Source organism: Sorex araneus, chromosome 1 (genome assembly GCF_027595985.1).
Source record: "Sorex araneus isolate mSorAra2 chromosome 1, mSorAra2.pri, whole genome shotgun sequence".
Classification (NCBI taxonomy): Eukaryota; Metazoa; Chordata; class Mammalia; order Eulipotyphla; family Soricidae; genus Sorex; species Sorex araneus.
Window position 1 is genome coordinate 270453405 of NC_073302.1, and position 16541 is coordinate 270469945.

The 16541-nt window shown below is 43.6% G+C and overlaps 1 protein-coding gene across 3 annotated transcripts in view; it reads right to left on the reverse strand.

Annotated features, from left to right (window-relative positions):
- The window catches only part of TBC1D4 (TBC1 domain family member 4), a 208104-nt gene that overhangs the window by 87955 nt on the left and 103608 nt on the right, over positions 1 to 16541 (reverse strand). For all 3 annotated transcript variants that reach the window (XM_055123679.1, XM_055123678.1, XM_055123680.1), the window contains exon 2: positions 117 to 680. In XM_055123679.1, the coding sequence (XP_054979654.1) occupies positions 117 to 680 (564 nt within the window). The remainder of the gene's footprint in view (positions 1 to 116; positions 681 to 16541) is intronic.

Genomic DNA, 16541 nt, shown 5'->3' on the forward strand with positions numbered 1-16541 from the left:
ATCCCTCTCTCCCGGAACTATCGGCCTGGGGGTGGGGACAATAAAGGAAGGTCCAGCCCCAGGCCTGCGGGGTAGAGCTAGGGTGACGCAACTCCCCATCTCCCCCGCCAGGGCACCTGAAACAGCATTGTTCTGTTCTTCTCCGAATCCGACGGCTGGACGTGGCTAGGCGCGCTGGCGTGTCTCCTTCGGGGCTGTGGCTTCTGGCTGCTCTCATGAACTTTCCTCTGCAGGACTCCGGTGACGCTGCTGCATCGAGACCGGAACTCCTGCTGCTCATCAAAGCCAGAATCTTCCAAAATCCTTTCTGGGAAAGACCCTCGTTGGCTGGACGGCACGGGCTGGCTGGCGAGGGCGGGAAAGGCCGGGAGGGTGCCGGGCTCGACGTCGTCTTCCTCCAGCAGGACGTCGGCGGGTGGACTGGGCACCTCTGCCTCCAAGACCCCCGGCTCACCACTCTGGATCTTCAGGCGCTGCTGTTCGTGCAGGCTGAACTTCTCGATGCAGTCGTCGATGAGGCTGGAGGGGGCCTTCTTATAGGTCACGGTCACCTTTCCACAGTACAAGACCTCGAACTTCTGCGAGTTGTAAAAGGCGTCCTCATTGTCTTTGCTGGGTTTGGAATCCTCTTTCATGGCAGCTTTAGATAACTGCCTTATGCTGCTGATGACATCCGGGACCTGGAAAAAGAAAGGAACAACTTACATTGCATTTGAATCTTTGGATAAATTTAACATACACAGACCTGTTGTTACCGCATAAACTCATTCTCAATAAAATATAGAAATCAGGTCTAGAAATAAGGTCTGACTTAAGATGAAACATCAGATCAGACATCAAACTCGGCTGGCTGAGAATCCCCAGAAGGGGGTCCCCAGACCACTTTGGAGAAAGGTAAAACATAAATTACACCCCTACCCAGAAAGATTAAACATAAATTACAGTACTGGGGGATCAATGATGTGGCTCAATGACAAAACTCCTGCCTTGCAGACAAGCTGAGTTCAATTCCAGGCACCACTTCACAAGATCAGCTTCACTGACATTTGGGGGTCCCTGGAGCCACAAGAATGAAATCTCTAGGCTATCTATATAAGTGTGTGGGAGTACCACAACAAAAGTGTGCCTTGGTGAGGGCCACAATGCTGCGAAGATACAAATTTCCAGTTAAAAGTATGAGATGTAATTTATAAAGGGCCACGAGTTCACACACACACACACACACACACACACACACCACACCCCAGTTGCTGAAAAAAATCTTCAAGTTTTTATAACAAGAAAAGAAGAATTTATCACAAAGCACGTTAACTGAACTTATTGTCGAGTTCATTCTGTGAAAGAACCAGCATCCATCATGCACCTTGGATTAAAAATCCTGCAGTGGCAATCATATCTCAGTAAAGCAGGAGTGAGAGTGAATGGTCCGATGAAACCCAGTGTATTCTTCTCTCAGAATACTGACATTTCCTCAAGTGGTTTGCTGCAATAAATTTTTAATTGGTTTCCTTGCCCCTTCAGTCGGCACATCATAAAGATAAGAAAACGAGCATTTAAAAAGTTAAGTCCTGCAACTCATCAACTTTTTAAATGATAGTTTAAAAGCTACTTCCACAGACTTAGGAAGTTTTTTTACCTGTGGGTTTTCTTTTGTGCTGTGGGGTTTTTGAGCTTCACACGGCAGTCTCTGGGCTTTCTCCTAGCTCTATGCTCAGGAATTACTTCTGGGGATGCTGGGGACCATATATGGTCCTGGGGATGGAATGCGGACGGGCCTGGGGCACCTTTCACACTGCACTATCTCCCTGGCTCAAGATAAGATCTCTGAAATGCCAAGAAGATGTGTAGAGAGCCTTGCATATACTAAAGAAGCACTGGGGCTGTACAACCTCCCTATAGCCATGAGATAGTCAAACTGGATTTTCTTCTTACTGTGTCTCCCGGACCTTGTTCTTACTGAACTCACACTCAGGCCTTCCAGCTCCCCTGGAGTACTAAGTACCGGGCTTCCTCTCCAGGTCTCTAAACCCTAGGGTCCTCACCTCACCCAAACAAGCGCAAAGTTCACCCCCTCACACCTCTCACAAATCTAAGTTCTGATGTCATCCTATTTGACAGTACCCCTTCTCCTTCCCTCCATCTCCTCTCCTTACACACACACACACACACACACACACACACACACACACACACACACACACACACACACAGACATAATCAGACCCACCCCTGAACTCCTTCCTACCTATATTTCTCTCCAGGGCACTTAGAACCTTTGAACTGCCATGCAATTGATTTGCTAGAAAGGAAGCTCACTAGGAGGGTGAGATTTCTTTCTTTCCCCTTAATGCCTAGCATAATTCCTGCAAGACAATAGATTCTTTGTATGTGTACTGTAAAACAAAACAACATTTTTTTCTTTGGTGACTTTACTTTGGGGGGGGCGGCGGGGGGGGGGGGGGCCAGGGGAGGGAATCATATATGCAGGTCTTTTGGGGAAATCCTTAACCTTTCCAGTACCAATTCTAAATCTAGCGTTTCTTCTTATTTACATAGTTATTTGGAATAAAATACCAGAGCACTTGAAGTTTAAACATCACAAAAACTTTAGTTTGTTGCTAGTAAAGTTGTTTTCCATAAAGAAAAAAGTCCAAATGCTATCATTTCAATGACTTGTCCTGAACACGAACTAGGCCTATCTCAGGGAAGAACTCAGATGTTCTGTATGAACTCATGACCAGTAACTTTAGTCCTTTGTCACTTTCTTCTTGTCTTAGTACCTTACCGGGACCAATGCTGACCAATGAACTAGACATTAAATTTAGAAAGAAAGAAAGAAAGAAAGAAGGAAGGAAGGAAAGAAAGAAAGAAAGAAAGAAAGAAAGAAAGAAAGAAAGAAAGAAAGAAAGAAAGAAAGAAAGAAAGAAAGAAAGAAAGAAAGAAAGAAAGAAACTATTACAGTGGATTGAGCGAAGCCCTGAGATAAGTAGACTCTTCCTCATTAAACAGATTTCATAAGGTGTATTTTTCATCAAATTCTGCAATCCAATGTTCCTAAATTTCCAAAGTCTCTAAATGAGAAAAAACGCCTAAAGGATTTTTTGAATCTGCAAAATTTCCATCTCATTACAAATATTTACACAATTATGAGTTATATACTATCACTGTAGCACTGCACTGTAGCGCTGCCATCCCTCTGTTCATCGATTTGTTCAAGAGGGCACCAGTAATGTCTCTATTGTGAGACTTGTTGTTACTGTTTTTGGCATATCGAATAACCACGGGTAGCTTGCCAGGCTCTGCTGTGCAGGCAGGATACTCTCAGTAGCTTGCCGGGCTCTCCAAGAGGAAAGGAGAAATCGAACCCGGGTCAGCCACATGCAAGACAAATACCCTACCTGCTGTGCTATCACACCAGTCCTATACTGCCACTAAGACTATAAATAAAGTCAATTTTCCTGTACTATACATTCTACTCTTCCCTCTACCCATTGCACCAACAGCTTTCATGTGGAGAATGGATTCCTGAAGGACTTTCTTGGCTTCACAAAGCATTTCCCACTGCCCAAAGCTAAAGGGTAGACTCCTGAGTAATGTGTATCATCCTCACTGAATCAAGTGAGAAATTTCACCCTCCAATGATCTGAGGCATTCATTAAATTCTAAAATACAAATTCTGGTTTCCTCTATGACCTTTCCTCTCAGTCACAAATACCCCAAACTAATCTGAAGGGTACTGCAGAGACACTTCGAAACTGGTTCTATAATAGTTGACTCTGGGTTTGTCTTTATGAGAAAGACACATATGAAAGTTAACATTATAGAGGGTGAGGCAATAGTACAGGGGGTAGGATGCTTGCCTTGCATGTGGCACCATATTTGGTCCTAAGCCACAGGCAATCTCTGGCACAGAGCCCAGAGTAAGGCCTGAGCACTGTTGGGTGTGACCCCAAATCCCAAAACAAAAAGTTAACATGACATGGCCTGCAGGCTCAGCACCCACAATAAAAGGGCATGCAAAGAAAAAAAGACCAGAGTGGAGAAGTGAGTTGTTAGAGAACTACAAAAACCTTCCATGAAGCATTAATTGAAGGGACCAATCACAGGAAGCACACAGAAATAAAATTTCTGCCCGGAACTGGCACACAGTTTGAGAAAAAACAGTATTCTCTTATAGAATAGTGTTAACTGAAGTACATTTATATACATGTTTGTGTGTTTCTGGATGAACAGGACTTCTCATTGTATATTCTGCATCTTCCGACATCTCTTTCTCTTCTACATTAAAACATATGCTCTAAAGCGACAGCATGAGTTGGGGTGATTCTGGGTTTTACTGCATTTCATCCCTCCGACCCCTGAGAGAGTGTTCTGTGTTCCAGAGAAACGCAGTGATTATTGGCAGCAGACAACTACCAACACCACCGAGAAAAGTCCTGAAAAGTCCTTATTTCAGGAGTGGAATAAGTTTTGCAAGTTCCTGTTGACAGTTCACAGAATTGGACCATCCTTCTTCTCCCCAAACTGAAATTAACTGACCCCTCTAAAACAAAAAATGGCTTTTCATTCTGGTCAGTGCTTACCTCAAGAGGAAGTGAACCTCGAGAGGGACCACGAGATATCTCTAGATTATTGCTTTTTTGGGGGAGGGGAGAGGGTAAAGAGGGTGGTAATTTGGATTTTGTTTAATCACCATGAGATACACTGTTAGAAAGTTGTTCATAATTGGGTTTTAGTGATACAGTGTCCCAACACCTGTCCCTTCACCAGTGTACATCTCCCACCACCAATGTCCCTTCTGTCCCCCAGTCTACCTCTATGGTAGGTGCTCTCTGTCTCTCTCTGTTTCTGTGTCTCTGTGTCTGTCTCTGTCTCTCTTTCTCTCTTTCTCTCTCTGTGTCTGTGTCTGTATCTGTGTCTCTCTCTGTCTCTGTCTCTCTCTCTCTCTCTCTGTCTCTCTCTCTCTGTCTCTCTCTCTCTCTGTCTCTCTCTCTGTCTCTGTCTCTGTCTCTGTCTCTGTCTCTCTCTCTCTCTCTCTCTCTCTCTCTCTCTCTCTTTCTCTCTCTCCCTCTGTCTCCTTCCAGGTACTGTGATTTGCAACACTGTTACTGAAAGGTTGTCGTCTATATCACTTTACTTCCTCTCAGCGCTCAGTTCTTGTCCAGAGTGATCATTTCAAATCCTTAATATGTGTCCACAGTCCACAATTCCAAGGATCACAGAAAGAAACGCTGGTGCCCAGCATCTGCCTCTGACCCATCCAACCCCCAGGGCCTGAGAAGGGGCTCATGCCCGCTGGAGCTGGGTTCTGGTCTCACTTTGCTTAAGCAACATACATGCTTCAAGACAAAACAACAATGATTAAGAAAGAGTCTCCAAACCAGGGATGGACTGATTCCAATTCCAACCCCGGCTCCCCAGGAATTCCTGCTACTCAGCTTCCTCCAGTTTCCGCAGTAAATGGGATGGGGTGGGGGATGGGCGGTCGGGGAGGGGCTCAAAAGATGGCCTACAAGAGCTCCTCTAGTCCACGTTTCTGTGGGTTTATCCTTTGCAGGAGCAAGGCAATGTACGTCAGAAGGAGACAGAATCATCTGAAGAGGAGGGCAAGATAAGAGTCAAGAACTGAAGGGCAGGTTAAGGGTTAACCACTGAAGTTGCCCTTTGTAACTACTTGACTGCTTTGAAAGATGTCTTCAGGACCTACTGCTGGGCAGGACTCTGTCACCAAATGGGCCAACAAACTGCCCCTAGGAACTGTAAACAAACATCTGCTCTGACCGGTCAACAAATGTTGAAATTAGCATATTAAGTGAAATAGGTATGGTTTTCCCTTTTGTGTGGTTTTCCTTTGATCCAATACCTGTGATTTTCTTTGATATATATGATTCTCCTTTGATTCAATACATGTAATTTTCCCCCAATATGTGTGATCCCCTTTGATATATAGATGTGATTCCCTTTGATATGTGAGATTTTCATTTGTCAACAAATGTTTAGATATGCAAATTAAGTGACCTACGTGATTCCCTTTGATATGTGAGATTTTCATTTCTCCCCCAAAAGGGTATAAATACAGCCTGCTTTTTGGAGGTCGGGGCCTTCAGTTATGCCACGCTATTGAGGCACAATTGAAGGTCCCAATATAGCTATATTGGCTTAAATAAACCCCATGCATTTGCAGAAAGAGTTGTCTTGGTTTTGTTCTTTTGTCTCTCCGAGCCTCCCCCGGGCAGAGATCTGCCGCCCCTAACACATCTATGTTATTAAATTATATAAATTATTAAGTAATAAATCTTATTACTTATAACAGCAAATATATTATTTTTTTTCTTTTTGGGTCACACCCAGCCATGCTCAGGGGTCACTCCTGGCTCTGCACTCAGGAATTACCCCTGGCCGTGCTCAGGGGACCATATGGGATGCTGGGAATCGAACCCGGGTCGGCCGCGTGCAAGGCAAAAGCCCTACCTGCTGTGCTATCACTCCAGCCCCCTATCAAATATATTATTATACAACCAATTATAAAACTGCTCAAGAAGAAAACGTGACTGCTTCAAAATTAGGGTAAGGCATTCTTCACTTGTGTTAACAAGCAATCATCAGTTCAAAGAAGAATGAAATAAATGGCTTGTTAGTGGATGTGTCTCCCCTCCCCACCCCCCATGCCTCACGATGTACAGAAAAGGAAAAATAAAGCACTTCCACCTTTAGCTAGTATCTCGGAGCTATACCTTCATGGATCTAGATTTTAGATTCAAGTATCAAAACTCAAGAATACAGCAATTCATCATTGGGAAGGTGGGGGAGGGGAGAGACAGCCACTAGATTTTCCATTTGTGATAACTATTGAATCTCTCATGAAGCAAATAGCATGTTGGCTTTAAACAAATCTCATTAAGCGAACACCAAGAAAATCCAGTGGTACTAACAACAATTACACTTTGCCTCTCTTCAAAAGAAAACAAATCCTACAACTACTCATACTAAGTAAAGGCAGAAGAAATTGGACAGTAAGCAGCATGAAGGAAAGATACCTTTGGCCAAGAAGTCAGCTGAAAACTGGAGTCATTCCCTGGAGCACTGAACACGCCAACTGAAGCAGTTCTCAATCTTAGCCCCTGTCACGCTTTCATTTGCTTTCTAAACTAGCCAGCCAGTTTCCTTGAATTTGTGAAAGGCTGCGTTATCACCCTGCAGCCAATTGTAAAACTGCCCAAGGAAAAAAAAAAAGTGACTGCTTCAAAAGTTAAGTATTTCCTGACTCAGCAACCAGGAAACTCACAGATTGTTCGGGACTCACAGGCAGAAGCGATAGTTTTCTTTTAAAAAGAACACTTTAAATAGGAGAACCACTGTCTTCATTACACGGCTTAAATAAACACAAGTGTCCAAGATTTATTAACTATAGAAGAAAAATTGGACCTAGAGCTCAACTTTTTTTTTTCCCTTTTTTGTTGATAACTAGATACATCTCTGTGGACATTCAAAAAAAGGGTCACAAATAAGTATGTGAACATATAAATGCTTAAAAATAAATATGTGAAGTGTTTCAAGTACATACATAAAGCAAAACAAATTAGCTGGATAACTTCCTTTACAGTTGAAATGAGCTTGGCTGCCTGATTCATTATTCATCTTTTTATAATAATTGCATCAAATGCAGTTAATAATGAGATAAATACAAAAAATAAGAAAAGGGTATAAAAACATAGGTGGGGGGAAACATTTCAAGTATATAGGAAAAAACAAACTGTCTATTGAGAAGGACTAACAAATTAAATGAGCCTTAAGCAAATAAAAGCAATACAGAAAAGAAATATATTTGCCTTAGAAACAGTGCATGCTTTTGGGAAGAGAGCAGATTTTCTTTCTAATTAAGTTCTTACTGTACCAAAACTTCTAAGATCAGCTCAGCATTTTGAGAAAAGACTGATTGAGTCACTTCATGGTGACATTTCTGTCAGATCCTTTTCTTCTTGCTGCAAGGCTATACTGAGTCATGCTTTAGGGACATGTCCTGCCCAGCGTCAAGCCAGAGTTGTGGCTGCAACCCCTTGGCCTCAATACCATCTACTCAGCCTATCTGGCTTTTACAGTCTCCTTAGTCGATGGAAAGTGACGGAAAGGCTTACACGTGCCACCAAATAGTTGGCAATAAGAAAATACTGCCACCTACAAACACAGGTGTTTCCAGCCCAGTTCCTTTGCAAGCATACTCTGTCAGAGTCACACCTTTTATTTATTCATGTGTTTATTTAACTGCAGGACACTGCACTCAGGAATTACTCAATGGGACCATTTAGGGTGCTGGGGACCAAACCTTGGTCTCCCACGTGCAAGGCCATGCCTGGTTGTGCTCAGGACTTGGTCCCATTTACTATGTGTGGTGCTGAGGAGGCAAACTGGCATCAGCAGTGTGCAAGTGAAGCGCCCTGCTTCCCCAGAGAACTATCTCTCCAGCCCCGGGAGATGTCCTTCTTAAGGTGGGGCTATCTGACAATCCCTGTTAGAAATAAAGCTGATATCTTTTTATATTTTAAAGCCATTTTAGGCTCCACGGCTTGGAAGCTGGCCTCACACGCTGGAGGAAAAGGCAGCTCAGATAGAGAAGGGAACACCAGGTAAAGTGTGGTCCGAGGACCCGCTGGGGATGGGAGATGCGCGCTAAAAGTGGACTATGGATCAAACAGGATGGCCACTCAATACCTCTATTGCAAACCACAACACCCAAAAGGAGAGAGAACAAAAGGGAATGCCCTGCCACAGAGGTGGGGTGGGGTGGGGGGCATGGGGTGGGGAGGTGGGAGGAATACTGGGATTATCCGTGGTGGAGGACGGCACTGGTGGAGGGATGGGTACTCGAGCATTGTATGACTGAAACACAAGCACGAAAAGTTGTAAGTCTGTAACTGTACCTCGTGGTGATTCACTAATAAAAAAAAAGAAAAAAATTTAAAATAAATAAATAAAGCAATTTTAGGGGTTATTCTAAGGGACTTCAGCAAACCTATTATACTTGGTTAATCATATAGATTATTCTTTCAAGGTAAATTTTTTACTAAAAAGGATCTGGCTTTGGGCTGGAGCGATAGCACAGCGGGTAGGGCATTTGCCTTGCATGCAGCCGATCCGGGTTCAATTCCCAGCATCCCATATGATCCCCCAAGCACCGCCAAGAGTAATTCCTGAGTGCATGAGCCAAGAGTAACCCCTATGCATCGACGATGTGACCCCCCCCCCCCAAAAAAAAAGGATCTGGCTTTCAGCCTAGCTTAAAAACTGTGCAGTGCCTTTTATTGTATTGGGAGGTCACTCTGGCAGTGCTCAGGGCTTACACCTGCCTCCGTGCTCAGGGATACCTCCTGATGGTGCTCAGGGAAACATAAGCAGTGCCAGGGATCGGGCTGGGCTTCGCAGTGTGCAAAGGCAATTGCCTTCATCCCTGTACTAACTCTCTGGCCTCAGTGCACAGTGAATTTTGAAGCCAAAGTGCCCTTACAGAATCCCTGATCCCAACATCATCTTGTTTTAGAGACGTGGGAATCGAACGTTGGTATCAGAAGGCAGAGCAGCAAAGGAGAAAACAAGGTGGCAACGGGAAACTGCATGGTCCAAGAAAGAGTATCTCTGGGCCTTGCACCGGCATTTCTCAACCATCTTGCCTCCGTGGCCCCTTCTGATCTTGTTTCCTTCCTGTGGTTCCCCCACCCCATCCGTTGGCCCCCTGGTCTCACACTGCAGCTCTCCGGCCCACATCCCCCACCACATCCCCCCATTTACCCATGGGGCCCTTTGGCCTTCCTTGAGTAACGCAGCAACTGTCCTCCAAGTTACTTGGTTTTTGAGTCTTGGGCTTGAGCCAAGACTGCTTCCTCTCACACAGGCTTTTCGTTCTTCTCTTTTCTCAGCTCCTCTGTTCGACAATCCTTTGGACCCAGCTCTTCTCTGACTGCTACTCCCTTGGTCTGACCTCTGAGTTAACTCCAGAACCAAAGAGGGAAATTCCTAAAACCTATCTACCAACTTCTCCCTCAAACCCGTCTTGCAGCTCCTATCACTGACTTCTTCTCCGGAAGATAAAGGACGTACGCCCTCGTGATCATTCTGAATTTGCAGAAGCAATTGGTCAGAGCTAAGATATACGTGTAAGTATATGATTTACATAGAGGACACGTTCAGGGAATCATGTGATTGGATTTGGAGAATGCAATGTCCTCAGAGCCAGCTGACTTTCAGAGCTAGGAGGAAAGAGGAACTTAAAGGAACAGAATATAAGTGAGATCAGGGCAGCTCTTTGAAAATTACCTTTCAAATGCAAAATATTCTTTTAAAAGTAGATCCATCCAGGCGCTGCAGAGGTAGTACAGAGGTTAAGGCATTTGCCTTCCACGAAGCTGAGACTTCAATTCCCCAGCACCACACACAGTCTCCTGAGCAAGAGTGATGCCAGGTGTGGCCCAAAAACAAATAGAAATTTAAAAGTGGATTGTTGTATAGAATAGCCTATCATAAAAAATGTGACTAATTATCTGATTTTAAAAGCCACATACCAGTACCTACGACTGCCAGTAGAAAGACATTGTATTATTCTCAAAACAGGAACTACAATGCTTACTACAGGTGTCTGTCACTGTCACTGTCATTCCGTTGCTCATCGATTTGCTCGAGCGGGCACCAGTAACGTCTCCATTGTAAGACTTGTTGGTACTGTTTTTGGCATATCAAATACGCCACGGATAGCTTGCCAGACTCTGCCATGTGGGCAAGATACTCTCGGTAGTTTGCCGGGCTCTCCGAGAGGGGCGGAGGAATCGAACCTGGGTCGGCCGCATGCAAGGCAAATGCCCCACTCACTGTGTTATCGCTCCAGCCCACTACAGAGGTGAGGAAGGAAAATTTGAAATTAAATATTCACATGTACCTATCACAGGACTGGGAGAGTGAAATCATTTAAGAATATTTAATTAGGGTCACAGCAATAATACTGCAAACAGGGTAATTGTCTTGCATACAACTAAATCAGGATCGATCCCCGGCATCCCATATGACCCCTTGAGCACCACTAGGAGCAATTTCTGAGTGCAGAGTCAAGAGTAACCCCTGAGCATCACTGCGTATGCAGCTCCCACCCCCCAAAAATTACTAAATCTACAACATAACAGATTTGTAATAGTGGAAGAGATAAAGAAATGAGAAGCTGTTGGTAAATGAAAGAGCACCACCTTCAATGACATTTAAATTCTGGAATTTCAATTATTTTAAGTAAATACTTTTAAATTATAATGCATTATAGTATAATAAAATATAAAGGATTTTTAATTGCAAACATTTCTAAGGAGGAAAACAGGAGGGGAAGACATGAAAAGCTGAAAAAGCACGGCCTGCTGCCACTGAAAGTGTCATGGAGGAGGGAGACGGGCTATATAATAAATAAAATATAAAGGATTCCAGACTACGGAGACTGCTGAGGGAAAAAAAATTTAATGCAGAGAGGGGACAGGAAATTTGGAGGGAGAAACAGAAGAGCTGCATTTTAGAGAAAGGGACCTAGGAAATAAGTGAGCAGAAAGGACAACTGTCCAGGTACCTGAGGGGCAGAGAGGGCGCCAAGCACAAAGGTCCGGAGCAGAAATGTGCCTGGTTCGTGCTCAGTGGAGGCAACTGTGGACCCACTGTGGATGGATACAGGAGCGAGCAGAAGAGTGAGGAATGAGCATCACAGGGCACCGGGCCTTAGGGATAATCGGGTCCTGAAAGGACTATAGTGCTGCCTCTCAGTGAGACATTCAAAGCCACTGTCGGGGGCTCGAGCAATAGCACAGAGGGAAGGGCGTTTGCCTTGCACGCGGCCAACCTAGGTTCAATTCCCAGCATCCCATATAGTCCCCTGAGCACCGCCAGGAGTGATTCCTGAGTGCAAAGCAAGAAGCAACCCCTGTGCATCACCGGGTGTGACCCAAAAAACAAAACAACAACATAAAAAAAGCCACTGTCAGGGATGAGAAATGTGTTGACAGGATTCTCTCGCTGTCTATGCAGAGAGCAGATGTGCTGCTACACATTCAGAGGGACCACTAAGACCCGTCACACAGGACCAATAAGCAAGGAGAGTGTCAAGAAATGGAAGCCTCTTGGGGTATTATTATTATTATCTTTTTTTTTTTTTTTGCTTTTTTTGGTCACACCCAGCAATGCACAGGGCTACTCCTGGCTCTGCTCTCAGGAATTACTCCTGGCAGTATTGGGGGACCATATGGGATGCTGGGAATCGAACACAGGTCAGCCGTGTTCAAGGCAAATGCTCTACCTGTTGTGCTATCTCTCCAGCCCCGGGATATTTTTGTTTGTTTCTTTTGTTTTGGGTGGCTGGTTGTTTTATTTGGGGGCCACCGAACAGTGCTCAGGGCCTTCTCCTGGCTCTGTGCTCACAGATTACTCCCGGCAGCTCTTTGGGGGGACCATATGGGACACCGGGGATCAAACCTGGGTTGGCCATGTGCAAGGCAAGCAACTTACCTGCCGTACTATTACTCGGCCCTTGGAATACACCTTTACAGTACCAGTAAGGTGATTTGTCGTGGCTCGAAGGTGTAAGAGGAGGAAGCCAAGAGAAACTCTAGGTTTGGGCCAAAGGAACTAGAAAAATGATGCTTCAGCAAAATAGAATGATAGAGTCGCTTAAGAGAGCTGGAGCTTAGTGACAGTAATTTAGAGAGGATTCCCGGAAGGAAGCTTTTCTTAGGCAGCTAAAATCAGTCTGTCTAGAGCTCAGGAAAGGACAGGGCTAAAAAAGAAAAATTGGAAGAGATTAGGGTGTAGATGGCACTTAAAGTCATGAGCTTAGATAGGGTCGTCAAAGGAGCCCAGGTGACAGGGAGAAAGAGAGCCAGCAGGAGGGGAGAGATGTCTGCAGGACGAGTCCTGAAGCCCCCCTGTGCACCGCTTTGGGAAAGGGAGAGATCAGAGCAAAGAAAGACTCAGCTGTAAAACCAGGGGAGAGAGGGATCCCAAAGCCGAAAGTGTCTCAGCAGATGGGAGTGATAATCACAGTGAGCTCTTAGCTGACTTGGATAAGAAAAGTGCATGATACCAGCGAAATCTAATGGGTTAGACTAATGGCGAAAAGAATCCAGGCTTAGTACACACCAGCAATCATTACTACAGACAGAACGGAACTGGCAGGAGAAAGGTCAAAACCAAAGAAATAACCATCCAACTTTAAGAGGTACTATTTGAAGATGACATGTAATATGCATATAAAATTCTAAATTAAAAAAAAAGTGTATGTGTGGTATGGGTGTATAAATAAATACACACACATACACACACATATATGTAAGAATCAATGGAGAATATGGTAAATTTAGCTCGTTACAAAGTCAATACGAACATCCCATTTACAATTGTAACCAAAGGAATAAAGAACCTAGGTGTCAAATTAACAGAGTATAAAAGATTTATACCAATTAAAGTATAAGTTTAATGTCAGAGACAGAGACACAGAAAGAAACAGAAGTAAGAAAAAATACAAGGAAAGGAAGATATTCCATGGTCACTGACTAGGGGGGTTGACATTCTTTTTATTTTAATTTATTTATTTTTTATAAATTTTTTATTAATTTATTTATTTTTTAATAAGTGAATCACCGTGAGGGTACAGTTACAGATTTATACATTTTTGTGCTCATGTTTCCCTCACACAAAGTTTGAGAACCCATCCCTTCACCAGTGCCCATTCTCCACCACAAATAAACCCAACATCCCTCCCACCCTCGGCAATCCCATCTCCCCCACACCCCACCCTGTCACTGTGGCAGGGTATTCCCTTTTGTTCTCTCTCTCTAATTAGGTGTTGTGGTTTGCAATAAAGGTTTTGAGTGGCGATTGTGTTCGGTCTCTGTCTACATTCAGCACACATCACCCTTCCCCTGCATGGCCTCCAACCACATTTTTCTTGGTGTTCCCTTCTCTATCTAGTTACCCTCTCCCCAGAATGTGAGGCCAGCTTCCAAGCCATGGAGTCAGGGGTTGACATTCTTAAAATGATTGTCCTACCTAGAGCATTATGAAGATTCAATGCAATTACTATTAAAATTCCAGTAGCATTGTTCAAAGAAACAAAACTTGCCTAACAGCCAAAGTAATCCTGAGAGGGAGAGAGAGAGAGGAAGAGGAATGATGGCAGACATTGTATGATGTTCACCTACTTTGAAATATACCATAAAACTGTAGTAATCAAAGAGTGTACTGCTGGGGTAAAAGCAGACACACAGATCAATGAAATAAAACTGAAAGACAAGAAATTAACCCTTAGATATATAGACAGTTCATTTATGACAGAGATCCAAAAGCATAAAAATGGAGAGAGCAAAGTCAACAAATAGTGTTGAGATATTTGGATAGCCATATTAAAGAGAATAAATTGTACCACTATTTCACATCATGCAAAAAAAGTTTACTCAAAATAAATTAAAGGTCTACATGTTAGACCCAAACCCATAAGATACATCAGAGAAGACCTGGTAAAACACTTTATGATACTGGTTTCAGTGGTGTCTTTTGCAATTCAATTCCATTGGCAAGGAAAACAAAAGCAAATATAAGTCATTTGAGAGATCACATCAAGCCAAAAAGCTCTACTTTTTATAGAAATTAACACTAACTTTGAAAGAAATTAACATTAAACAAAAAGACATTCTATCATCTAGAGAAAATGTTTGTATATCATGCACCTGACAAGGGAATAACTTCTAAGATGTATAAAGAACTCACAAAACTTACTCAACAACAATAAAAAACAGACAACCCATTTTTTTTAAAGGAGGGGAAGGGAGAGAGCGAAGTAGACACTTTAACAGACAACACACACAGTGAACAACAACAGGAAAGAATGATCATGATCACTTATTATCAGTGAATATGAATCAAAACAACAGTGAAGTACTACTGCACACCAGTGGCAATGGCTTATACACAAAGGGCAGGAAACAGCGAATGAGGGCAAGGATGTAGAGGAAAAGAAACCCTCATTCATTGACAGCAAATTAGCTTAACCTCTTTGAAAAACAGTGAAGATTTATTTAAAAATTAAAAATACAGAACTACCATAGAGGCCGGACTGGAGCGATAGCACATCGGGTAGGGCGTTTGCCTTGCATGTGGTCAATCCGGGTTTGATTCCTCTGTTCCTCTCAGAGAGCCCAGCAAGCTACCCAGAGTATCCTGCCCACATGGCAGAACCTGGCAAGCTACCTGTGGTGTATTCGATATGCCAAAAACAGTAACAAGTCTCACATTGGAGACATTACTGGTGCCCACTCAAGCAAATCGATGAACAATAGGACGACAGTGCTACAGTGACTGTGCTACCACAGAAGCCAGTAATTCCACTCCCAGGTCTCTAAAGAACACAGAAGCACTAATTCAAAAAGACACATACATACCTGTTTCCACAGTGTCAGCACTTACAATAGTCAATGTTATAGCAGGCACAGGTGGTCAGGGTCATATCCCCAAACAGTCAAAACTGAAGCAAAGGAGCAGAGATCAGATGGCAGAACTCAGGAAAAAGAGCTATTGGAGAGAAGGAATCGAAGAGAAAAGAAGGCAGGAGAACACCCAGATTATGGGAGCGGTCTCTCTCCCCTTAAGCAGAATTCCAGAGAAGGGCAGAAACCTTTCTCACTTTGTATACTTTTAACAAAGGGGGATGGGTGAGCACTTTTCACGGAGGCTAAAGCAGGCGAGCAGGTAAAACAGGGGGCAGGATGTTGATAAGATTATCTCAGCTCCTCCTGCCTTTGATCCGGGATAACTGGTATATCCCGGATCCACCTCACTGACATATACCAATAAATCCTTTCTTTAAGGTCATTCCTCTTTTAATCTGAGCCTGCCTCAATTCCCTATCCCTGTATCACCAAGATCTAGAAACGATCCAAGTGCCTAAGGACGGAGGAGCAGATAAAGAAGTTGTGGTATATTACACAACAGGACTGAGTTATAAAAAAAAAGATGAAGTCTTAGGGCTGGAGTGATAGCACAGCGGGTAGGGTGTTTGCCTTGCATGAAGCTGACCCGAGTTCGACTCCCAACATCCCACATGGTCCCTAAAGCACCACCATGAGTAATTCCTGAGTGCAGAGCCAGGAGTAACCCCCGAGCATCGCTGGGTGTGACCCAAAAAAGCAAAACAAATTTAAATTAAAAAAAAAAAAAAAGATGAAGTCATGTCTTCTCTACAACAAAGATGGAATGGGAGAGTGTAAGTGCAATAAATCAGAAGGAGAAAGACGCTAGCTGTTCTCACCGGTAAGTGGAATATAGAGAAAGAAAACAAGGGAATTGATTATCTCCAGTGAAAACGAATCATTGAACTGAAGACAGTGGTTCGGGAGATGGAGCACGGGCAGTTAGGAGCCAGATAAAAGACTGTGACTGTAGTATATTGCCACATTGTATCCCTAGCCATGAACACACCTGTACATCAAGAGAACTGTAATAAAAAGTGAAGTTTAAATATCCAGGTGCAGAGCCAG